At 35.4% G+C, this 27022-nt stretch overlaps 2 protein-coding genes across 2 annotated transcripts in view; one reads left to right on the forward strand and one right to left on the reverse strand.

The window, feature by feature from the left end:
* The window catches only part of LOC105454945 (protein expanded), a 54981-nt gene extending 53950 nt beyond the window's left edge, over positions 1-1031 (reverse strand). The window contains exon 1 of the mRNA XM_011697929.1: positions 908-1031. Coding sequence (XP_011696231.1) covers positions 908-1031 — 124 coding nt within the window. The remainder of the gene's footprint in view (positions 1-907) is intronic.
* Positions 1032-1219: 188 nt separating this feature from the next.
* LOC105454946 overlaps positions 1220-27022 on the forward strand; it is a 44462-nt gene continuing 18659 nt past the window's right edge. The window contains exons 1-5 of the mRNA XM_011697931.1: positions 1220-1257; positions 4264-4391; positions 13137-13507; positions 13637-14045; positions 15652-15828. Of these exons, the coding sequence (XP_011696233.1) occupies positions 1220-1257; positions 4264-4391; positions 13137-13507; positions 13637-14045; positions 15652-15828 (1123 nt within the window). The remainder of the gene's footprint in view (positions 1258-4263; positions 4392-13136; positions 13508-13636; positions 14046-15651; positions 15829-27022) is intronic.

A 27022-nucleotide genomic window follows, 5' to 3' on the forward strand; every position in this document is an offset into this window, starting at 1 on the left:
CATTATCCCAAATAAATTAGAAAAATTATATTCAAATATTAAAAAAGCTTTTTGACCTGTCATTATTTACCCAACTAAAAATTGTCATTATTTGACCCAGGAGCTACTTTTTCCTTTAAAACTTTACTGAGAGAAATAAAATAAACATACAGGCATAGGAATTGTATCAAAATAGAGGAAAAAGATATCGTAACATAGAATAGGTTAGATCTCATTCAACGATTCAGCAATTAAGAAAATATGACTTCAAATATTAAAAAAAAGTCCAGGTTTTACCTTACTTTAAATGTAAAATTTTTAACTTCCCCACCTATATTTGGCTTTTGATTTTTACGGCTATTTTCAGAAGATGATTAGATGCTTGAGAACTATCTTTCAATTAACGAGTAGTGGTAAAATAGACGCGGGAAAGAGGAGAAATTTAAAGTGACACTATTTATCCCCTGTCACTATTTGTCCCTCTTCCCTTATTTAACTAGTAAAATACATGCAATTTGTTATTCATTGTTTGTTATTCATTGTTTCTTTTAGCAACGTTTGACAATAATTATAATAATATTTATAATTACATTTGTTTATATGAATTGTAATTGTTGACTTTTAGAAAATTAGGTTACTTATTCCTTACAAAAATTTCGATGAGCATACCCGTTGCATATTATATTTCCATGTTTTATTCTGATTCATGTCATTTCTTCCTATTTAACTTTTATATTCATATCGATCTTACACTTCGAAAATCAATGTTCTGTAAGGGATCTCCTGATCTTTTTACGAAATTTCGAAAACTTCGGAATTGAAGGAAAGTTCGTAGAAAGCGGTTTTACTTTGAAGAACGAATTGTTCGGGAAGTAAACTTTCTTCGAAACAGTTTTCCCCGATCTCGATGGAGCGGAAACGAATATACCACTTATCGATCGGATACAAGATGCGGAACCGGCGGGATCCTTGAGACCGGGGATTTCGGGTATATGAGGATCATGAATCTCAGCTCCGTTGTTTCTTATTTCAGCCGGGTTATGCGCATTCATATCGCCGTGACGCGATTTATTTGCGCCAGTGGCGTAAACGCGCGGGTCACTGGGTCGCGAAATTCGCTGGAACTTTGCGTGGTGCCGCGCGAAGCTCACAGCTGCCACGTGAATGCAATAGTAGCAAAGCGATCAGGTGTAATGGCAACGGAATAACGATGTAGGCAGCACGAAGAAAAAGAGTAACAATGTATTATCGCAAAAATAAAGGCAAAGTCGAGACCACGTAAATTTACAGTTTTATCTTCAAGCGACTAATACGTATATTTTTAACGTACTTTAATGCATTGAAGAAAATGATTTAATGTGTAAAAATATAACAACGAATTAAATCTCTTTGAGTGTGAAACTAACAAAAATAATGTAACATGCAAAAGATATTTAATACTACAGATTTTTATGTCATTTACGACGTAGAAATGTTTAGCCGTGCTTTCAAAAAATTAATCAAACACTTCTCCAAAGATAACAATACACACTTTAAGGCTTTGTGATACGACAATAAAAATATTTGGCGACATCGCCTCCGTGCAGAAAGAAAGTGAAGTCAAACAAAATCACAGGATGCGGAATGAAACGTGACTTGCGTTCTCGTTCTTACGTGAACCTTTACACCCTTTGATGCATCTTCCGTTCCCGCTCTCTCATCCCGCTACTCTTCAGTTCAAGCTTTGCCATCCGCTCGCTTTTGCCTCCTTTGACCTCTAATTCGACGAGCAAGATTCACCGTAGCGTGTGTGCCATTAACCCAAATAATTTTGAGAGCTCGAGAGTCTCCCTACGTCGAATTTCCCTTCACCTACTCTTCCTTTGCGCTCGTCTATATTTTTTTCTCTCATTGAGAGTGACCAGTGCCATATTAACTTAACGAGAGAAATTACGTTTGATGAAAATTAAATGTACATTAGACGCGTAAGAGTACACATCTTTAAGGAGCAAGCAAATAAATAAATTGTACAATTATTATTATTAATAGTATTATTATATTATCATTAATTTTAAGTTTATTTCAACTGTAATACATTCAGTGTGCCTATAAATATTACTAGTCAATAACTTTTAAAAATACATATTTTGAAATGTTTAAACCGAATTTGTTAATCAGACATTTAAAGATTAATTTTTATTCGATCCAATTCTTCCCTTTTTACAACGTCAAAACGATCTAATGCAATTCCTTATCATCATCAGCGCGGTAACCTGAATCGCTCAGTGCATCACTGAGTGCATCGAACTGCATCGAGCTGTTACTTCGTGGCGGATTGTCGGTGTGCGGGAAAGGTCCGTTAAGCGTTCTCGTGTAAGTTCGAAAGTCAATTGGTCTGGATTCGCGTAAAGTTTCTGCGTTACTTTCGACGGGAAAGGGAAGGAAAGAGTTGAGTACGTTTCAGTTCCCGATTGGGAGGGGGGGGGGGAGGTTTCTCGCGTCAGATATGAGACGTGGTGTAACGCCGCGATTGACTCCTGCAAAGCTAACGAAAGTTCCACGACAGAAAAGAAAAAAGGGACTATGATTTATAGCTTTGACGATTGAAGTTTTCCGGTATCTATAATCTGTAGGATGCATGCACGCACGTGAATTGGACCATCACCGATAAGATAAAAAGAGAATAAGCAAAAGTCTATATACTTTTAGCTTTAAGTTTTCTTCTTTGTTCTTTCTATAGCAATTGGCTATTGGATGCTTTTTTCTGTTTTAAGTTTTACGTTTATGATATAACAGAAATTTATGTTCTTTAATCAAATTCTTCTACATCCATTTTTTTCAATCATTTCAATAATATGCATTTTTAATATCAAACTGTTAAAACTGACCGACCTAATGCATCTGTAGTATTTTAAATAAGACATTAATAATTATTATCAGTTAAATTTTAAATGTACCGTTTTGTACACATAACCATCCTGTTAATAATTTATCAAGAGTAAACCTTGCAACGAAATAAAACATTAAAACTGTTATTAATGAGATATTACATACTTTTATGCAACTATTTTAGTACTTCCTCGCCAAGTTATTCTTACCTCATATTATATTAATTTTATCGCAATTTTAATAGTGGTATCGTACGTGTTACCACAAACTCAATCGGATATCGTACAGCTAGTTTCAGATTTTTCTGAGTTATTGTATTATAAAAATTTAATTATATACTGTTCGGTTATACAAATGATTATTATATCACGTGTCACAAATAAAAATTGATAGTTTTTATAAAGACACTGCTTTCTACACAGTTGTTTTATACGGTATACATTGAAGATAGCAATCGCTAATTATGCACGTATTGAAATTCCGATATGTATCGCATCGATAATGTCTTGCAATTACCGCGGATTATTGGAACACAGACATGTGCAAAAATATAACGAAATATCGATGGTAGCTCGGTGAATATCGGAGTTTGCGTATTTTAATATTTATTAACGGCTATTGGGGACCCAGATGTAGGTCGATGTACTTGGCAAAACGCCGATATTTGATGGCCAGTCATTAATCCTTCGCGCATGGGATTTACGCGGCCCAAGGCGAAACGGGAATTCATCGCGATTAATTAATAATATTTATATAGCGGTGGGTCACGATTATAATGCACCACAGCGACCTGTTATTAACATTATTCCAAATCTTGCATTTAAACGCGCGACACACAATTCTCATTCGTAAAATTAGTATCTTAATGCGATCCAGCCTTCTTATTATCTGTATTCTTATCCTGTTCGTTATTTTGTGCCATTTATTTTTATACTTCTTTTATTATTTTTTATATATTCTTCAAAATATCACACATTCCGATCGTCTATGTACAACAATTAAATTGAGAGAAGGCCCGCACGATCATACAGCAGGATCTTGATGCTCCTAATATTTCTATATATGTGAATTTTACATGCATATTCTAGTTTTAGCAAACTGCGTGTCGTTTCAACACAGTTCTTTGCTTGAGACAAAACAGTATATTCGCACGATTATTAAATTGAGTTGATTAATCAATTTAATAAATACTGATGCTCACCGGCGTCTAATGAAATCCCCCCTACCCACGATGCAATATAAAGAATTATTTGCTGCAAAAAATATTTCCTCAGCCTGGATAGGAGCACCAAGATCCTGCTATGACCGTGCGGGCCTTCTCTCAATTTAATCGTTCTCCGAAATGTTTATTTTTTTTTACGTAATTCGTAATTTTTGCGGAGTACATAACCACATCTCTTCCTGTTACTGTTTTAGGGATGCTTGTCATGATTCCTGGACGCAACTGCGACTATCGCCAATGTTCGGCTGCATATGTCCGAATAATCATATCAAGCGACGATGCGACAAGATCTTCTCGACGGTGAACCACAATCCCTGCGTTGGTGAGTCCAACTATAATATGAGATTCGTGAAGTTCTCTCTCTCTCTCTCTCTTTCTCTCTCTATCCATGTATTCATATATACTCCCATCGTACATGTAATTACTTGTGGAATACTAAATTTATATATTCTAGTCAACAACGTAATTGTAATATCACAATTGAATTGCAAAAAGTAAAGATTTAATTTGTTCTATGATTGGATACTAAAGCCCTCTGCTAATCGTTTACTAGCTGCTATCGCAAATGTAAAGTTGTTATTCAGTTTAGTTATTGATTTAAATATAATTTGCAAATTTTATATCAAATGAAAAGTTTGTTAAATTAAATTTTGCTATATGCGAGATGCTTAAATGCACGTCACGTGACGCGTAACTACGTGTACGAGGAATTTCATTTGATAAGTTTTATCTTGAATTGGGGTTCGAACATAATGTTGTGACATGAATGAACAAGTACAATTATATTAGCACCTTGTGAAAGGCGATTGTTGATGTTGTGAAGTAATTTTGAATATACATGAAAAGTTTTTTCTATCATGTCTACGTTGAGTTTACGGGGTTTATCCTTGCGTGTCTGTCTGTGTGTATCTTGTACAGAATTCTTATTTGGTTTCTTTCTGTCGATGTGTGCATTGAAGCGTTCGCACTGATCCTGGACCACAGCGATAGATCGTAATGATCGCAGCATACAGATTTGCAATGTGCAGATTTTGTTTAAGAAAAACTGACGTATCTTTGATTGAATTAAATTTTCCATTTTCTATGCGAGACGATTTTGTTTAATTCGGATGCATTTAATGTCTTAAATTTCTTACATGAACGTACTAGAAATCGAATATGACGAACAAGAATTTTATTGACGCAGAATAATATTCTGTTATTCAATAAAAGTCTTTCTATTCTATGAAATTTAAAGGACTTATTTTATTTAAAAACCTCCTGTAATTATTTTCTTGCGAAAAAGGAATGTTGGAAAATATTGTGCAGGTATAATATTACGAACAAGATAGAAGTAATTTTAAAAAAAGTTTAATTAATTTGTTAATAATTACGCTAATAATGGTGTTTATACTTGCATAATCGACGGTATTCTGAAATTCTTCTAACAAAGTGCGAAATTTGTTATCAACAAAGTGCATAAACGAGAAGACTCATCGTAGCATCAGTCTCGCGTTTAAAGCGGACTTCCAGCTGAGAACTGACGTACACTAAACTGAAGCCACTTCCTGTTACTCTCTCATTTTTTCCCCGGCATCAAAGTTGCGAGCGAGGTAGAATGCTGCTCGACGGGGCAATTACTTTTAAGCGATACCGCGGTGTTCAAGGCTCGTCGGAAAACGTTATCCTCACCCTCGGATAAGCTTTCTTCGTAATTAACTAAAGAGGGAGATGCAGGCATTAAAACGAAGATAACAATGAATCCTAACTTTGAGAGGCAGATAATAAGCGATGCGTTAGAGATGCATTGCTGCAACAGCTGCAATTTTAGAAAAAAAGCAATTTTTCTTAACAGAAATGCACTTTTGTCGAAATTGTTTCGTTATTTCAACGTACTTTAATATACGAATCAATTTCTTTCTATCACTTTCAAAGCCCTGTTAATTATTTAATTCTTTTTACGAAAATACGAATAGAATGCTTAATGTATTTATGTAATATCACGATACCAAAAATATATGAATCTCTTGTAAAAATTAATATACGTATGTTTAAATCGCACAATTGCTAAAATTTGTTTACTTAATTTACTTTTTACACCATTTCATTTCAATTTTTACACTTCGCTTCATTACCGATACCTACCCAACTGTACGTCCAGGATCAATGGCGCTTCCGCCCGTGCCTCGCAATTGTAATTTAAGGCAATATAAAACTCATGTCGTGCAACGCGCACGCACGGAACGTAAGTATCTTTACACGCATCACACGCATGTGTGACAAATGTGTCTCTTGCGTTGCGTTTGACGAATGAATCGTGCCAACGATGCATATATAGTGCGAGCGATGAACGGCAACATACACACTCTATGATAGCATTAACAGTTTGGTGGAATGCGTGACTGGGTGAGAGCAGTTTTCAGCACGGAAACATAAACGAACAATTAATCATTACGGTAACAATGTTATAACATAATTAACATCCGACGCTATACGGACATAATGTACAAACAATTCAGTTTTAGCTCTCGAGCAAGCAACAAAACTACTTTACCTCGCGAAACAAAGAAATTCTATGTCCCGTTCGCTACAATTTCGAATTAATTTTAAATATTGTACGTTACGTCGATGGCAACTTAGCTAACGACTACAAAACTAATACAATTTAGTGTCCAGATTGGTAACGAGGTCAGGAAAATGCTTATAAAATTACTTTCTAAGTGATCTGTGACCAAACGGTAAAATCATTATTGCGAGGAAAAATGTTTTAAACATTCGCTCTGGTACTTTCGCAAATCGGTAAATAGAATTCCAAATTAAAATTGGACATCATTTACTTCTCGTTTGATGCTTAATTACTTGCAGTCAAAGATTTTTTCAATCGCGCGGTCATATAATCCAATTAGTCGCTCTCGAAAATATGGAAAAAATATTCAAATAATTAAATTATATCTTGATTACTCATTGAACAATATTTTTACATATTATACGTGAAAATACGTTTTTATTATTCGCAAATATTTCTATTGGATCACACAATTTGGTTTAAAAGTATTGTCTCTAAAATTCCAGTGCATTTGATATTTGTATAAATGACACATTTTTCACGGCTTTTTAAATTTCTGCCTTTGGACAATTTTAAATACCTTTCGAAATCGATGCGATACTTTCGACATTATACCATCTCGTGCAAACTTGAACATAAACGAGTTGTTTCGAACTCGTAATACCAAACGATTCGCCCCGATATGTAGATCTGGATCTTGAATTGAGATTGGAAGCGCGCGACTTTAAATGGGCCGGCCCTTCACCGCGCGTCCTCCGTTCTTCTTCCCCCAAGATATCGAACAAGCAGACGGTAGGTGTATGAATAGCAATGAAGAAGAAAGGAGGGCGAGAAAGGAGGAGTGCCGTCGAAAATTTAGCACGAAATTTATATAAATGGCCCAACTATTGACCGCAATCGAATTAAATTACTTCTTGTTGTTACAAACGATCGACATCTTCAGGACAGAAGAAAATGTCCCAGACGTTTAATCATTACTACTTAATCGTACATGTTGATCGATTATACATTTCTATTTTTGCAAATTGTAAATTGATCGGGGAGACTATCTTCGATAGATATAAAGTTGTTTCACTATATCGTCGCGGTTTATTAGCCATTGTTTGAATAATAGATGGCGACTCATGATATTACTTAATTGCTATTTAATAGCATGCTATTAATACGTATATCGAGCGAACGAAAAATAACTGTTATGATTTTACCATTACAATTTGATACGTCTGAGTTATAACGACTTATTGTTAAATTTCAATTACTTATTTCTATTAATTTGTATATCGAATGAACGAAAAGTAATTGTTACGATTTTATCATTACGATTTGATACGTCAAGTTATAACAATTTATTGTAATTAAATTTCAGTTACTCACTTCTTTTACGTACGTAAAACTATTAATTTGAATTAATATATAATTATGACAATTTGCAATATTATATAATTTTTAAAATTCAAGATCCAATCCCCCGTTCCTCCTACATCAGTAGAACAAATTGACAAGTAGATCGATTACAACTACAAGTATCTACTATCACAACACAATAGCCAGTTATTTTAAACTAACAAAGCAAAAGTCTTAAGTTGATTTTTTTTATGACAAACATTTATTATTTTTATAACAATCTTGCTTGTTGTTATAAAAATCAAACCGTCCTCTCAGACACAGTGAGAAAGAAATCTCTGTGACCTCTCGACGATCGTCGCACTTTCTGGGTGAATAACATATTCTGAAAGTGCAATATCTCGAACAACGTGAGGTGTTTCATAGCCGATATTTAGGAGCTACAATATTTTTGCCATAGTGTATGAAAGTACGAAAATCTACAAAATGAAGCTACTAAATTGTAACTGTCATATCTCTTTTTAAATGTCACTGCACGAGAAGAAGACGGAAAGTTTTGCTGAAATATTTAAAAATTTAGCTGGATACGAATCTGAGAAAAATAGTTTTTGTTAGACCATCAAAACAATTACGTAGAATGCTCAAACATATAAAATAATGCTGCAAAAAATTTTGACACATAATATAATATAATTATGATATATTAATAACAATTTGTACCTAATTATATAATTATTTTGTTGGATTGACAGAATCACGTTTAAACTTGTATCTATAGTTAAATTTTTAAATTCTTAAGCAAAACCGTTTGTTTTCTCGTTTTTTCCTCAAAGGCTTCTAACTGTCCTGGTTAACGCAAAGTCTGTTGCATCTCACGTTAATAAAAACCTCATCCGAGGTTTAATAAAACGAAGGCACGCCATGAGAAGTAGCAGCGCATGATACTCAGAATCGAATGTCTTCGAGACGTTCGATACTTGAAGGGAGTACTTGAAGGGGGTTCGGCGTGGAGAGTCCTCCTCCTCCGCCGGTCCGGTCCACGGGAGGAAGAGACACGTCCACTCCGAATGGAGGGAGGCCCGAGGAAGCGCGAGAGGATCGATCCTCGAAATCCCGGAACGCACGGAGAGAGAAATGTCTGCACGAGAGAAAGCGCACCTCGACACCCCCTTGTAAGGACGCACTCCGCCCTTGGAGGATTCGCGTTACGAGACCAATATCCACGCCGCCACCGCGCCCTCGGAGGCGGCCTATCCCCCGAGTGTCTCTCTCGCCTCATCCGTCTGTGATCCCGCGCGTTACATAGATATATATTTCCGTCGCGTATATATGCCATGAATATTTCGACGCGCGCGCCGCGCGATCGCTTGCCGCCCCATCGACAAACGCCCACAAGATAAATCGACGGGATGGAGAACGCTATCGAGATCGAAGCGGACTCGCGGGAATATCGCTGCATTATATTCGCGATCGTGCGATTCTTATTTGGATTTTGCTATTTTAATATTAACGTCCGCATCACAAGCGGAATATCTTTGGATCATATATACACGGTCTGTCCCAACAGTATAATGAGACTATATTTTTTGGAGCTAGACTCAATAAAAATTGTAGGAAGTGGATCCATGCAGGTCGGAGCCTTTGGTGCAGGATGTCAGGTATACAATCTGACCCTTCTCAGTCGCCTCTGAGCCTTTCTAGCAGTCGATACCGTCAGCAAAGTGCGTTTGTAATTTTTACGTCCTGTCACGGGCAAAAATTCAGCACAGACTGCGTTGTATTTTGAACCACGTTACGATCAAATTCTGAGGACAAAGCAGCATTCCCATAAGCCGTTCTCAACATCTCCAACGTTTCGAAATCAAATTTTTCCAGTTTCACGCGAAATTCGATCGCTGCTCGAGACTGCTGAATTTTCACCCGTGACAAGACACGAAAAATTACAACGCACTTTATTGACGGTATATCGACCGCTAGAAAGTTTCGGAAGCAACTGGAAAGGGTCAGACTGTATATCTGACATCCCGTACAAAGGCCCCGTCCAATAGATTTACCCTCCGACAATTCTGCATTGGGACGCCAAAATTAGTCTCATTACTTTTGGGACAGACCATGTACATATATAGTCATTTCCTTCCCTCCACACGATCTTATACGAATATCCGAGCAAGTGCGCACAAATATCTTCGATCATATTTTTGTGTATAATATTCATCCTCTTTCCTTATATTCTAACTCGGTGCTGTTCGGAATCCTTTCTGACTTTGTCAATCCGAGGAACGCGCGCGGGGCGTATCGACTTATCAATCCCTCGCACTGCTCGATCCGCGATGGAACGTCTGACAAGGGCCTCCTCGATCGCGCTCGGCAATTTTCCTTTGTCGTCGTAAATCCACCGCGAGACGAATCGACGTCGAGCGATCGGTCGAGATTGTTCGCGCGTCGTGAAATATGAAACGCGCTGCACGCTTGACGGATGAAGCGCGAGCTCAAGGTGGCGGCGCGATGAGCCTCTCCCGGACGATCCCCGCGGGGTGGAGCGCACCCAGGAATTGTGCACCGCATGTTGTATTTCTGCATGCCGTGAAAATTCCCGTTACTGGGGAAATCGGCGAATCGGCACCCGCATGCCCGTAACTTTACGGCTTGTTTTCTCTCTGAAGTGTGTATAGCCTGTTAGTGTGTGTAACGCCTACTACGACTCTGTCTACTCTCTATACTCGACTCACTATACTCCCCTTCGTTTCCTCAATGTCGCCGAACGATTTATCGGAAAACGTCGGATGGCTATCAGAGTTATTTCGACACTAAATTAGACATTTGAATTATAAACGGAACAAAAGTTGATGGTTGACGCAATTTCAATAAAATTTCAAAGAATGAATTTGTTGATGTTTAATATCCAGTTTCTAGTAAAAAAGGTAAGTCTAGGCCGTCTATAGGGAAGTTATTTGGTAATGTTTTCTTTTACTATTTAAATATATTTTTGTTTAAAATAGAAATTATAATTTGGGAGTATTTAATTCCGATGGAACATTTATTTCTTACTATACTCATAAAATGTTTGAACAATAATCTATTAACATACACATGCACATAATACTTTTATATTTCATATTTATTACATTTCTTACGTTTTTATCGCACAAATCTCTCTTTTTTTCTCATCAGACTTGCAATAAAAAATTTTGACTGCAGAATGAAGCATGTAACGTGATGAATTAAGAGAAAAGATACAATTTTAAGAGTGGAAGAAAATGGCACGCATTAATTTATTTGAGTTTTCATTTCGTTTACGAACGATCGACGCGGAGCCGGGGGTTTAACCCCCTTGGCCGAGACGTCCCGCGGCCTCTCTGCGACGATCCCCCGGGAATCCCGAAATCTCTTAAGAACGAAATCACGCTCGGCGAGCAGCGCGTCGCTCCGGGATAATTTCTCGCGTGCAGTAACGCTCAATACGAGGATCCCTCGGCTCTGGACGGAGTTTCAAGTCCCGCGGTATTCTCGAAGGAGCCCGAAAATCCTCTCAGGAAGAGACGCCAGGTCGCCTGTCGATTTCGATTACCGGCCGGTTCATTTAACTTCGTCTTCTTGTCGGCTTTTTATTTCACGTCGCACCATCACTTTCGACAAACGAGAAAACGCCAACATCGTCGTGAGGACACTCAGGAAGATATTTTCCACTCGTTAATAATGTGCTTGAAGTAATTCACGATTGATTAATTACGCTATTTAAAAGCATAATAATATTAAGAGAAAAGTGTTAAATTAAAAGTGTAATAGCAGGAACGTAACGTGCGTGCTTTGCTTGAATAAGCTTTTTTATACCTAAATAATTTTTGACATTAAAAATATGGTATGAGAATATAAATGAAAAGTGCATTTTGATAAAGTTGACTTGTGTAATTGACAGTAATAGAATTAAATTTGATCCGGATTTCGATTAAATCACAAATGACATCATTTTCCCTTAATAAATTATTACTTAATTTTTTGATTATATTTGCATTTGTCAAAAGTAATTTTAATCGATTTTATATTAATAATATTAAAACTGACATTAAAAGTGCATGGTAATTTTGTGCATACAACTTTGATACGCGTACACATATACGTGTAAACTACTGTCTTTTTTACAATTACAACAGTTTATCTCATATATTTGTGACATATTTATTTTTCACCACCTTTAAAATGGAACGATAAAGTAAGAATGTTTTATTGTTTTATCGCGCTTTATTTATACAATCTTTCGTTAATTTCTTTTAAGTATTGAAATGCCTTTTGTCACATAATAAATAATATAATATTTAAATAATGAAATTTTTATGATCTGTTCTTTTTCATAATAAAATCTTGGAATTGTCAAGGTTAATTGAAAACATTTTACAGAAATATCTTTTTTTAAGAAGAATTTACTGTACGCTGATCAAAAATAAAAGAAAACATAATAAACACAAACATCTTATATACGAGTATATTTTCACAATGAAAATGTGACATTTCATGAAAAGATTAATAAAAGAATTTAAAATTTTTTATTAAGTGACGATCGGAATTAAATACTCGATTTTAACATGTAATGTTAATTTATGTTTCTTTGTTAGACAGTTAGTCTGTACATATAAACATGTTTTAATTAGTTTACAATTATATTTTCTCTTATTATTTTTATATATTATTAAATATAAAATTATCTTTATATTCAATCTACCATTTCTACTTAATTTATATATATATATACCTTTTCTGTTTCCTTAAAGAAATTCTATTTGTTTTTTGAAATTCCTATATAAAGGCGAGACGTTTATTAATTTAAAGACTCCAAATTAATTTTATGACATAGAACGTTGCGTCAACAATTATGCTCACTCATGTTCCTCGCATTCAATGTCTCGGAGTATCGATAATACTCGATATCCATGCGATTATTTATCTCGACAAACAGAAACTGGTATATCACCTGCCAGCGATATCGAGCCGGAGTCTCCTCTCCGCGATAATCCTCTGTCAACGCCCGTGCACCGCAACTACCACCAACCATCACTACTATTCACCATCACGACACTTTACCCCCACAACAACAGCACGCAGACCTCGCACGTTGCGTACCGATGGCGAACGCGCACCCTCACTCACCCCGTTCTCGTCCGCGGCTCTGCTTCTGTGTTACAGAGGTCCTGCCCTCCTCCACCTCCGTAGACCTGTCGGGCACGGATTCAGCCCTGTACCCGTTCGACCCGCAGCAGGAGAACTACCAGGAGATCTGGTTGCCGCCGACCAGTATGTACCCCTATTTTCTGTTCCCCGGGACCGCGCGCACCCCGCCGTACTACGATCCCGACAGCACGTACGACATACGGGAGCCCGGCGATCGCTATCAACACCACCACCGTCACGGCGATCGGCATCATCACCAGGAGGCGCCGGAGCTGCCTGGCAGGCCAGCTGTCCTCGTCGAGGCGTACGACCCTCGGACCGATTCGGACCGGTACGAGACCGATATGAATCGGTTCGAGGATCGCGCGGCGACCTCGCGTCCAGGCGTTGATCATCCGGATCGATCGACGGATGGATCTTCTTCTTCCTCCTTCTCCTCCTCTTCTTCTTCTTCCTCCTCTTCTTCTTCTTCTTCTTCTTCTTCTTCGTCTTCGTCTTCGTCTTCGTTGTCCAAGCATGATCGCGCCTCCGGCACAGTGCACCTGCAGCCCCAAAGCGAGCATGACGCGCACCCGCACCAGCATCGGCACCATCACCAACAGCACCAGCACCATCGTCAGCACCTCGCACTACCCGCACCGCCGTCCGTCGTCGCGACGCTGTCGTCGTCGTCGGCGGGCTCGTACGCGCCGGCGGCTGCTCGTCCCACGCCTACCGTGTTGGACGAGCCGTTGGGGGCCCGCGGGCCCGGCCATGCCGAATCGCCCCGGCTGCCGGCCCCGAGGAAGTTTGCGCCTAGGCCCACCTACGAGCACCGCGCGATCTTCGACCGCGCCGACGACGACCTCGATGACCTCGAAATCAGACCAGCCGCGCCGCCCGTCGATCGGATCTTCGATTTCCGCGAAGAGTACGACGATCAAGGTTCGTACAGGGTTCATCGGCGCGCACAAGGGGACCTCACTTTGCGAAGTGTCGCCGAAGGACGTGTCCGAAGACACGTTAGATGTCTGAAAAGTTTTTAGCTCGCGCTAGTATACGTCGGGCACTGTGATGGGTACGCTCGCGTATCTTTTCTGCCTATACCTTACTTCGGTATGCAGAGCATATTCGAGAAATTGGAAATGGGAAGAAATACGATAGTCTCGAAAATTTTAGAGCTGATGCAATTGATTAATTTGATTGAGGTGAAACTGTTAAAGTTAATTTATAATAACAATATAGTACTTATAATAATAATATTTTTTTTATAATAACAATTATATTTTAAACTTTGATTTTCCACTGCTTTTTTCGTTTTTGTATATAAATATAATTAACACGAGAAACGTATGAAAATAATCATATGTTACCCATCCATGTCTGAGCGTGGTTCGCTTAATAACTTATTTAGCAACAGAAGGAGCTAATTATTTATGAAAAATATACATGTACGTACACATAGAATTGGTGAATTATGAGTGTAGCTACTTTAGAATTTATGAGGTTTCTAATAACATATTGATAATAACAGCGATTAATACATATTTAATAGCAAAGTGAAATGACAAGCATTAAAAGATCAGATTGATTACTAATATTGTTCAGTATCATGTATTTTTTCTTAATTGTCTTTCAATTATTATTGTGTAAAATATTTTAAAGATGGTTCTTTACTTTATTAAGAGAATTTTTCGTGATATTATCAGATAATTTCATACAGTAAATAAATTTTAGAAATCAAGCAATTAATTTTTTTCAAATAAAAAAATCAAAGATTAATTATTTATAAAATTTAATATCTTTGACAGGTATTGGTAAAGAATGTCAATCAAGACAAGATAATATTTTTTTTCAAAAGATAATGTTTTAGTTATATTATTTACTTTATTATTATTTATCATATTATCATTAAAAACAAAATTTGATTTTACATCTGAAGTATTCGCATTAAATTTTCTTTAACACTTTTAATAATCTGATAGATTTCTCTCTTTGATCATCGACGAATTAAAATAAGTAAATTAATTAATTAATACACTCTACTGCAAATACAATTAGAAATACTGGCAATATATCCCTTTCTTGTTAATTTCTTTATTTAACAGGATGTAAAATTCATTTTATGTGTCTGAGTGCACTTAGGACAGATCAGAAAGTCGTGATTAATCAATTGTCTCGTTCTCGTTCACTTCGATGCGATTACAGTAGCTAAGAAAAGAAGCTTTCAATTCCGCCGTATTAATTTCTCAGACTGCTCGCGTCGCGCGCTGCGGCGTCATTCGCCAGTAAAATTTCCGCATAAATATTTTCGCGGATTAACTAAGAGAAACGCTCTCGCAATTTCGCAGCTCACGACTACGGGTGCGTAATAAAAGTGGTTCCCCAATGATTTCCGGAATTGCGCACGATATCGCGATCTCACTTCCGTCTGCTGTTTATAAGATAGTCGGAAGAAAGGTTTTTTTTTTTAATTCCTTCTATGAGGATGGATTTATCTTGAAGATTGCACTTCTTGTGTGCACAACTTGTTACACCCAGTCATTTACAGTGAAGGTCATCGCCCATCCGGACAATTCCACCAGCTTCGAGGTGATCGAATCGCAATTGGAAAATCCGCTGATCGATGCCAAGCATCGGGATCTGCTCAATATGAAGCAGATCCCCATCCCGGGTGGCCATCATCATCGCACTCATCACAAGAGGAATCAAACAGATGATTTCACTGGTGAGTCTCTCATCATACTCGTAGTTATATAATCTTATTCCTTATTAAGACAAATTATTTCTTAATCGAGGATATTCCTTACGTGCATATCCGTTAAAAATGGATATGCCTTTCTTGCACAGTGCTATTGATTTAATCCAGTTTTATTTTCAAATAAATAAATAAACAGTTTTTAATGGCTAAATAAATGTTCCGATATTAAAAACATGTTGGTAACGTGTTTTTATGTTTCCTTTTTTCATTATATTTGATATACACAAGTAATAAAATTTGCAACGATTCAAAATTATTTATAATATATATATTTATCAAATATGTATTAAAAAAGTCAAATCACTGTTTAATTGTTTTTCATTGCCATAAATAATCTTATGCGGCGCGATGCGTGATAGCGGAATTGTCAGTTACCGTACTTTCTACGATATTCCAGCACGAATTGCACGCAATCAGCGTGGGAAACAAGTCTACCGATTCGTGATCATAAATTTTTCCATTAAGTTGATCTTTCTTGCCGGATACCGCGAGTTATGTCAAAAATGTCGCGACGTCGCTGATGTACATCATGGAAAATTCTATTTGTTTTAATGCGCCGTGCAAATTCATATTTTCTCGCCAACTGCTCGCGACGGCGCGGCGGCGTCCTGTTGACGGATAGTCGTCTCTCGCGCGAGGAAAAATCAAGGAAAAGGGGTGTATGAGACTGCTTTTATGCATGCGACTTTTGTCGTACATCGCGATGCGGTAATTGTCATTGTGTTTCGACGAACGAGAGCAAAACGTTTTGTGCATCGCATTGTACTTCGTCTTTTGACTTCACAATGCGCGATGGTTAGATTATTTTTTTATAAAAAGACACAATTCGATCTAGATTTTATTACTACGAATTAAAAATTTGAACTTGAAAATTCATGTTATTTACGGGCCAGAAAAAGGATCTTTAAATTAATTAACTATTTCAACCTATTTTATAGAACTTTCTTCGATATTTTTACATGGCTGAAAAATGAGCAAATTTAAAATACGAAAAAATTATACGCTTTTCTCCATAGGAAAAACGTGGAAGGTTTAAAAATTGGTTGTTATTCATCCGCGAGATGAATGTGATACGATAAACATTTCCGATGCAAGTCTGTTTATACATAATATATTGCAGACAGGAAAAGGATACAGAGATCGAGAGAGTTTATAGTATTACACGCTAAAAACAATATAGATTTCTAGAAATTTATGGAAATATCTCGCTGAAAATATTAATTACATTGTGGTTTAATAAATCTTCGTGTGCTCGAAATAATTTTTTCGTATTTTGGAAGGGGAAAAAAGTATATCCGCGTTTCAATATATCGAATAGTGATAACCAATTACAATAAAAATGCTTCTCAGTGTGCCGATCCGGCCTGCAACGCGGTGAAATGAAATTCATTAGTTTCCGTGCAGCAAATATATTTCAACGTGCAAGTTTATTATACAAATAAATAAATTGCTTCACTCGGTATTGCGATATTCATGAAACCTGATTTTTTATATTTTTACCTCTTTAATAGAAAACATTTATTTTATTATTTGTTTATATATAATCTATACTTACACATATAATCACATCAACAGAAATAAAATTATTATACGGAATATTTTATATAGGAAATTAATACGATATAAATAGCGATATTTTTAATTATATTTCGATATGTAATAATTGAAAGGAGGAAATTGTATAAATGTGAGATATGACTTTACGAGATATATTTGCAAAACTTATAAATATAAGAAATTTTAAAAAGTATATACATGTATATGTATATAGGCGTGTAAGAGAGTAAAAATATGATATCAAAACAATTAATAATTCGCGATTCAGTCAAGATAAATGATAGAGCGGGCAAATAATAGGAATTAATCTTCGGGTCATTTTAACGATCACGATTTTCCGTCGACGAGATGAAAGAGCGGACGATCGATCGCATCTCTCGCGTAATATCTCGCGAAGATATCACTTCAACGAGTAAGATTTATCGCGGCGAAAGTTTAATTTAATTTCAACTCTCTCTCCGGTTGCTCTCATTTCCTGCCTCTCCTCGTATCTCGCTTGCGCGTCTGCATATTATTTCTCGAGCCGCCGGATTTGGAACTTTAATCCGCCATCGTGCCCAAGATTCGCCCAAGTTTTCGTCGTATTCGATATTACACGACGGTTTTACATCGATCGACCGTTTCCCGGATTCGAGAGAAACGCGCCCCGGATGAGCAGGTGCGCCCACTTGATCTCCCGCTCGTCGTTGATTAAGAGGAACAGAGTTTACAAAGAGGCCAATTTTATCTTTATGCCACGTGATTTTTAAATGTTTTTTCAAATTGTTTGAGAATTTTATTTTTTCACTTTTTACCTCTGTCGAGCAAAATAAAATTCTGAAACACGAGTCTGTGACGTTGCGAATTTATTATTGTCAGAACGTTAAAGTATCTTGACTTCCATTTATGGTTTTTTTATTTGCAAATTTCTAATATAAAAAATTAAATTTATTTGTTGTTTATTTTGTTTTAAATTTCAAAATTTAATGAAAATTTTATTGACAATAACTTTAATAATTTCAATCCTTTTTTTATCAACTTTTTTACGTTCTAAGTGACAGTTCTCAAAGCTATGCTTTGAAATGAATAAAAATTTAATTTTTATTATTTGCTCATATCAATGAATTGTAAAACTTTGTTTAAAACAAATTACAGCTTTCAAAATATTTTAAATTGATAGTATCTTCAATGAACATTAACACGTTAGTTTATACAAAGTAACGCGTACGTTGTATAAAGAATTGGATGTGTTCATTAAATCCTGTCCATAACGATTTTGTGCTTACGCCGTGTTTATTTGTATCATCGTGTTCAAAAGAATTACGAATATGAAAAAAAATTAAAAAGAGAAATACCAAAAACATGGATGTGCGTGTATTCGGGTAGACTCGTTGAAATACTGCCATGGCAATTAATACCGTGAAAAACGAGTAGTAATTAAAGTTATATCTATATCCAACAATCGCACGTTGTAAAACTATTTTGTTCGTCGATTACAGTCTAATTTGTTTCTTCTAATTAATTAACATCACGATATAATCCATCGCTAATATTTTGATATACCTATAATCACGGATGCACATTCAAGAGGCCAGAAGAAAATTAATTACCTAATAATAGTGAAAAGTAAGTAACTCACGATTGATTTACCTTTTGTGTTTTAATTTATGAAAACATGACGTTTTTATTTTTAAATTTTTTTTTGGCAAAAATGCTATTAGATATATATAGATACTAAATTATTTCAAAATTATTGCTTTGCCATTATCCAATTTTTATTTGTACAGGATAAATATTTATTAAAATAATAACTTCTGTTATGTAACAATCTCTTCTCTCTATCCAATTTTATTAAAACTTTGATAAACATGAAAGTACCAATATTGAAGTCAAAAAAGGTTAATATAGTCTCTTACAATTTTAAAACTGAAAATTAATCCTTTGACTGACCTTTCTCGGAATAGTAAATGTCACGATTTGTTGGGAATAACCTAAATGAGTCTCGTTTCAATTAATGACCAATTAATATTAAATTAAGCTAAGGGATGAAGATACAATATAAACGCAGGGTAAAATACATATAAATTACTCTTATTGGTTAAAATAATATCAGAACGTTGAAAGACTTTTTACTTGACTTCACATCATGGCTAATCATGAATAACACTGGCGATTAGTCGGCGTTTTTGGCACCGGCGCGGATCTTGTTTCTCCGCAATTATTGCTGTAACTAATTGCCCGCGCGGCCAATTAACGTCAAATATGGGAAATGCAATTGCGATCGGGAAACGCCGCCCGCTCAGCGCTTTGCGCGCTTCTTTAACGCGATTTTCTCTCAATTACAGCTGCGCTAATTACTCGGTTGGCCGATCAATTACGGATATTCATTGCGGTTTGAAATATATATAAATAGCGGATAAAATCGGGAGACCGCTCTACGGTACCGGGCTAATGATTAATTAGCACGTTCGCTCGCTCATCAATTGTCACGTTTGATGGATTGTGTATTATCCGATTTTTTTTTATTTCATTTATCAGAATAGCTTAGTTGGCCGTTTCATTAAAAATGGCTAAATATTATATTATGCTATTAACAATAAAAAAATTTTTTATCTGATCTTTTTTGTGTGCAAAATATTTTTTTTTCAATTAACTGTGTACACTGAAACAAATGATTAAGGGAGAGTCATGCAGTACCGATCAAAACTATTGCCAAAAAATTTTTTTGAACCAAAATTTTTGTAAAAATACAACGTTTTATGTACACAAGCGATGAATACTATAGTTCTATATAATTTAACATATATCATGGCCATACTTTTTACTTTGACCAAGATGTTCAGAGATCTTTTTCGTTTATCTTGAATGCGTAAAAAATTATTTTCCAGAGCTGATGATCTTGTATAATCTCAGGTAATTAAATGATTACGTTGTACACTATATTTATTAGGTGTAAACAAATAGTACTAATTTTACTATTTTCTTTGTACATTATGCACTGCAACGCAAAATATGTTCACGTGCCTGTCGTGCAGTACCACTGTTTTATTGATGAATTGTATTCGTGCATTTGTATGCGTGCAATATTGATGTAGTATAAGTGATGTAGTGTGTAGAGTGATGTATTGATGTTTACCGCATCAATATCGCACACACACGCATACACACACATATGCACAAATGTTCTATTGTAATGACTATTCGCTGATTGAATAGGTGTCGAAATATAATTCTGCGAATTCAACGTTATTTCTTCTTGTAATCTATTACAGTCTGAAGGCAACTTGAATTTTGTACGTATAGATATTGCAAAGCTTTTATATCAAGTAAATGCTGTCACATTCAACAAAGAGGAGACTTTGATGAAAAAGTCACTGAGTGCGTTTATTTGCAAAAAGTCAATTGTGTGACGAAGATTGGATGCAGCGCATCAAATGTAAAGGTTGAGCACATGTCAAATGCATAGACCAAGAAAATATTAACTATGTATTTTATTTGTGATATTTGTAAACGTAAATTTTGAATATAAACCTTCTATAATATTTAAATATCTTTTTCTAATATTATTAAATATTAACAGTTTCTAATTATTTACCTAAAAATCTAAACAAATAGCTGACTCAGTGCTGAACGACAATTTTACATTAATTACAAATTATAATTTTCTATTATTATCAATTATTAATTCTTATAATTTATTTTAGGTAAAGTTTTTCTCCTTTCATCAAGTTTTGTCTATACTACAAATCACATCTTTCAAATTTAATTTTCACCAAGCTCAAGTTGCACTAAAAAATGTAAAATGATCGGTAGTACATGACTCTTCCCTTCACGTTAATTAAATTAATACAAATTTAGAAATAAAATTGTATATATTATAATAATGTAATAAAATATTTGACGTATAAGGCTCTTAGTTTTTAAAAAACGATTAGCAATTTGGGTAGGCAATTTGAGCCATTAACGCAGTACTTTAGTGGATAATTCAATCAATCTACTCATAAATTCATCCTCAGTATCGAACTCAGAAATGAATGTTTCTGCCTCATTCAGGCCTTCATTAGCGATAATTACAAAAAAATAATACGGAACATTTATTTGTCATTGCGTCGGATTTACGTGCGGAACGATCGATGTTGAATAGCGGAATAACATTTGCAACGCAAGGGTTTTTTTTGTAATTATCACTGATGAAAGCCTGAATGAGGCAGAAACGTTTGATTTTGAAGAATGTATTGAGGATTAGTTTACGAGAAGATTAAATTATCCACGCACCAAGTACTGCGTTAATGACTCTAATTGCCTACCCTAATAATTTTTTAATGTAATAAAATTTTCAACCATAATGTAACTTCTGTAATAAGATATAGGTAGCATTGTCGAGGTGAAATATCTAATGACAGGTATAGAAATTACTCGCGCGAAAAATCGTTGAGAGAATAACCGTAGTTTTATTGAGATACCCTACTCGTCACATCGTCCGTTAAAATTACATTCACAGGTGACCTATCTCAACGGTAACTTATCTTATTTAATTTTTCACATCGTACATTTAATATTTAACCCGGAAGCGGGCGTGTGTGATGAGAGAGCTTTTCGGTACCAACCGACATGGTTGAATCACTCGTTAAAACGCAAAGAATAGGGCCACGAGGCAAATTTCGTGCTCGGTGAATTCACTCTCGTGAGAGTTTGTTATAGTGTTATAATTTTCAGCCGATTCTGTCCGGTTCAGCATCGAAAACTCGCGAATGAATTAGCCGCTGCGAATATAGGAATTAGCGTTTTTGGATTCTCCGCGAATGAATCTCCGCAACGAGCGCGCGGAGGAAGTGAATTTATCTCGTGAATCTTGATCCCTTTTAAGAACCGCATTCAATCGTTAGTGTCGCGCGTAAGGTCGGTATATATATATATATATATATTTCGCCAGTTCAACTTGTCTGTCGCGCTGAATATGCAACGCGGGCAGACAAGTCACGAGCGTCGACGTTGAACTTGCAATTTCGTTAACGCGACGATTTGCATTCCCGTCAACTTTGCGACGCGCCGGCGACAAAAAAATCACGACCGCGGACCCGCGAGACACATTCACGACTCCGGTTATTTCTGGGTTACAGTAATAGATGAAATTTAATGGAAGTCACACACAGAAACATGGAGCCGGATATAAACCGCAACCTGGGTTTTACCGAGTTTGGGGGGGGAGGGGCGTCCTGACAGCTCCTGTCACATTTCATCGTCCTACGTTTCTACGTGACGTGTCTGACTGATGGCGGAGTTTGCGACTCATTTTATGAACCTTTACGAGAGTAAAACGCATATCTGTTGATACCGTAAGAATTTTTTGCATAAATTTCTTCGCTTCAAGATGATTGACACGCAGACACATTAATCAAATCAATATTGATTAATCGGATTGTTTTATATTTTTGGTATCAACCGTGTCAATTATATTACTTAACTATCTTTCTTTTTATTAAATTTTCTTTCATATATAATTTCACGATTAATTTCAATCATATATAAATTAAATTTTCTATCATTAATTATACAATTAACAAATCATATAATATTAATTAAAGCTTATTATAGATCATCCTAACGCGCGAAAGTATCACTTGCAAATTATTGAGTATCAAAAAGTACTAAAAATTGACTCATAAAATATTGACGTCTTGTTTCATATTATATTTGTATACGTCACAGACACTTCGGTTCGAGCGAATGGTTTACGTTTAATAAGATTTTTCTCACTTGAAGAGAGATAAAAAAAAAAGAGCTCAGTACTCATCATTGTTAGCAAAGGCGTCCGCAGGATTTGTTCTAGAGAGGGGCATGATCCAAATTTTTAATACGAACTACCACGAGGATCAAATGTCCAAACGTTGTGTATCTTGTGTTATATTTTAGCTTTCTCACATTTGGCAACATATTTATTATTTGTAAAAATAAGAGAGCAAATTCTGAATTTTTTTATACTCGTTTGATTTCAGGAGGGGAGAGGCAAATGCCTCTTCTTACTCCCTCTTCCGCCTGCAAACGCCCATGATCGTTAGCCTAAGTGCTGTGCATAGAACAAGTATGTGTTTCACTGACGTTTTAGCTGTTTTCCATTTTCCATGAGCAAATGATCTCGTTGGTACGAGAGTCTAACGACTCGCCAAGCGAGTTTCTGCATTCGCGCACCTGTGTCACCGAAAAGGTCCTCACCTGACCGAGGAGCCGCGATATATCTCACGAACGCGAAGGCGAGTTTCGACATCGATCTTGAAAAGCCGGTGCGACATGAGTTCCAATTACTGCCTCTCGAAATTGTCCTTGTTCTTCAATGTGCTACACGCCGATCGGATTCGAAATTTGCGATATCGATATTCTATTGGAAATGCTTAAAGTGTGTTTCGATTTACGATAATCTTTAGAATTGTTCCAACTGTTCGGTTTCTATATAGTTTAACATCTCTCTCTCTCTCTCTCTCTCTCTCTCTTTCCTTCTTTCTTTGATTTTATTAATTTAATCCTTCATGATACACACTTCATAATAGTTACACGATGGTCATACTGGGACAAAATGACCCGAGTCGCCCCGTTTTTAAAGTGTTATCAAATCAATATTAGTTCCATTAACTTTAAAACATTACAGTATATCATTTCAATCTTTAAGAAAATAGAACAATAGCGTTTTAGTGAAAAATTTAATCTTAACATTAAAAAAAAAATCGTAAACGTGTTAACTTCGAAAAATGAGTTTTTTTTACTTAAGAAATCATAACTTTTTTAATTTTTAATATTTTAAAATAAAATTTTAGCCTAATATTCTTGAGATGCTTAAGAAAAAAGTAGTATGATTTTGGCGGGTGCGCTTGCTAAGCCAAGAAGGTTCTGAAATCTAACATAAAAAAAAATTATGTTCGAGTCATTTTGACTAAGTGTGACCATGAAGGTTTAATATTGAAAAACAGAGAAAAGAGATTTTTAATTTTTATTTAAATTTCTTATCAATAATTTAATATACTAGACATATATTTCAAAAAAATTAATGAAATAATAATGTTTATTATAAAACTAATACGTTTCGTATCACAATTTTCAATTTGAGAAGAGTACAGATCAGATAATAACTTCTCTAAAAATTATTCAGATAATATAAACATTTAATAAATGTTTTTGTTGCATCTCTACTAGAATTACATAAAAATCTGCCTTGGCTATATATATTAGTTTATTTATTTAGTCTCCTTTTGTCATGCTTCTACATATTAAAACTTTAAAGCCATTGGCACCATTTTTTTCACATCAAAGCAAACACACGAACGATTCAGGGGTGCGATTAAGGCCTCCAAAAGGATGCGGAGAGGAGACGGCTGCTCGTTTGTCTTAATAAAGTGCGTCGAAGCCACGCTCTTCATGGTGGTTGACTTATGGCCAGTCATCTGGCGGGGCGGCTCTTCTCATGGGGAATCCCCAGACCCTTTTTTCCCTCCTTCGTGCCGAAAAGGTAGTCTCGTTCTCCCTTCCCGATATTCACAGGATCCCCCCTCCCCGCGATCGTTAACCCCGTCGCCGGAGTCCATCAATCGAAGAGAGGATGTTGGTTAATGATGGCGATCATTCGTCATCGGGTAGATAGACCATCCCTCGCACGGTCGCTTGTCGAATTCGAGTCTATTACGAGGCTAGAAATTTCCAACAAAGATTTCCGACGGCTTATTCATTTAATTCATTGTTCCCTTCGCGAGAATATCTCGCACATTGTGATCTACTTTTTTTTTAAATACATGTTAAATATATATTTTTTTAAATTCACAAGAAATATATGTCTATATTTAGAATCGATATAAATATGTAATAAGACGTAATAATGTATGTATATCTCTGTGGACTTAAACAAGTTAATCTAAAGTTTAATAACATTGCATTTAAATGCGTGATGAAAAGAAATTACCTGTCCTGATTTCGGTTCATAATTTTTACGGAGCTGGAAATAAAGGAACGATATGCATCGCTCTCCTTTACAGCGCATCAACGCCCTCGGTGTGCGACGTTGATGATTTATCATTTATTTGTGTCCACTGGCAAGAAAAGTAGGACTCTCTCTCTTTCTCTCTCCCTATAGTGACTGTGTAAACAGTGCATTACGGATAGGAACTCAAGCTGCCGTGTTTAACTGTGCCGATGTCGATCTCTTTCGAGGAAGAGAGCGCCGCACACGTCGCTCGATGCCACCGATCGATGGTCGGAAGCTCGTGTTTCAATTTGTGCTGGAAGAACCTTCAACGTCGCGCGTAAAATAGTAGATATATCCATGATAAATGATGCTTTTCACAATTTATCAAATGCGGGCGCGTCTGATATACAATTGCATTACATGGCGCTAATTGGAAAAGTTTCACCGGTAATAATGAACGTTTTATCTTGTTATTTTTATACGCATATTTGATCAATATAAATTTAAAGTAAGACATTAAACCACATTCGTCATCGTGAGTCGAGATAAATTAGATCCTGCGATCATATCTTCTACTATTCTTTTGTATGTCGAGCTTAATTGTAACTCGGACCCTCCTTTTTTCAATTTACCATAATGGAGAAACATTTAAAAAAAGTATAATATAGCTAGGTTTTATGTTAGTTATTTTCACAAACATCTTTCTTCTTAAAAATAAGACAATATGATTTATCCCATTGTTTTTCATTCAACGAGTAAAATATATAGTGATAATATAAAACTTTTATATGCAGAAATATTGCAGTTAATCATTAGAAAGCGGGATCTTTTTAATCATAAAAATTTTGCTTTAGGAAAAAATATATGTGTATATGTAATTAGCTAACTTTTAAAGAATTTAACAAAATGTTATATTTATTATAACACTAATTTTGAAACTTATAATATCTTGTGGCCTTGTATAATACGGATAGAATTTGTTTTAATTTTATTAAATTATGTATAAACAGTTACGTATATTTATAGATTTTGTGATCATTGATTATGAATCTGAAATCGAAATCACAAAGTTTATAATAGCGGATTCAATTTGGTGGCCATCAAATAAATAATTTTTGCATATATAGGCATTATGATCCTACTTATTTGTATCTATTCCAAATGATTATAAATTTACAATCATTAAATTATAAATTTCATAATATGACAAATTTAAATATGAAAAAATTTAGAAATAGATAAATATTTATAAATTTTAAATGGAAATAATTTTTAATTTTACAATATTTTGGTTATCGATATTGTGAATTTACTGTTTTAAGATAATATTATAACGTTGATTTTAGATTTGTAATTAAGTATTTGTAATTTGAAAAGTTTATAAATTTCATCAATTTTAAAAGTTCACAAATATCAAAATTTTAGAACAATGTGTATTTTAGAAAAATAATCTACTATAACATTCTGTGCGAAATGACCGATGCTGAACTTTCCGTTCAGGTCGTTTAATAGTTTGTTTATAAACAGAAACGTAATATAAAATAATTTCTAATATTTCTGAAGTTTCTAATATGCGTAGACATATGTATATTTAATAATGATATACAGTGCAACATTGGGCCTTCTTTTTTATATAATAATTTTTATAATTTTCAATCATTATGAGAAATATATGTT

Source organism: Wasmannia auropunctata, unplaced genomic scaffold (genome assembly GCF_000956235.1).
Source record: "Wasmannia auropunctata unplaced genomic scaffold, wasmannia.A_1.0 LD335969.1, whole genome shotgun sequence".
NCBI lineage: Eukaryota > Metazoa > Arthropoda > Insecta > Hymenoptera > Formicidae > Wasmannia > Wasmannia auropunctata.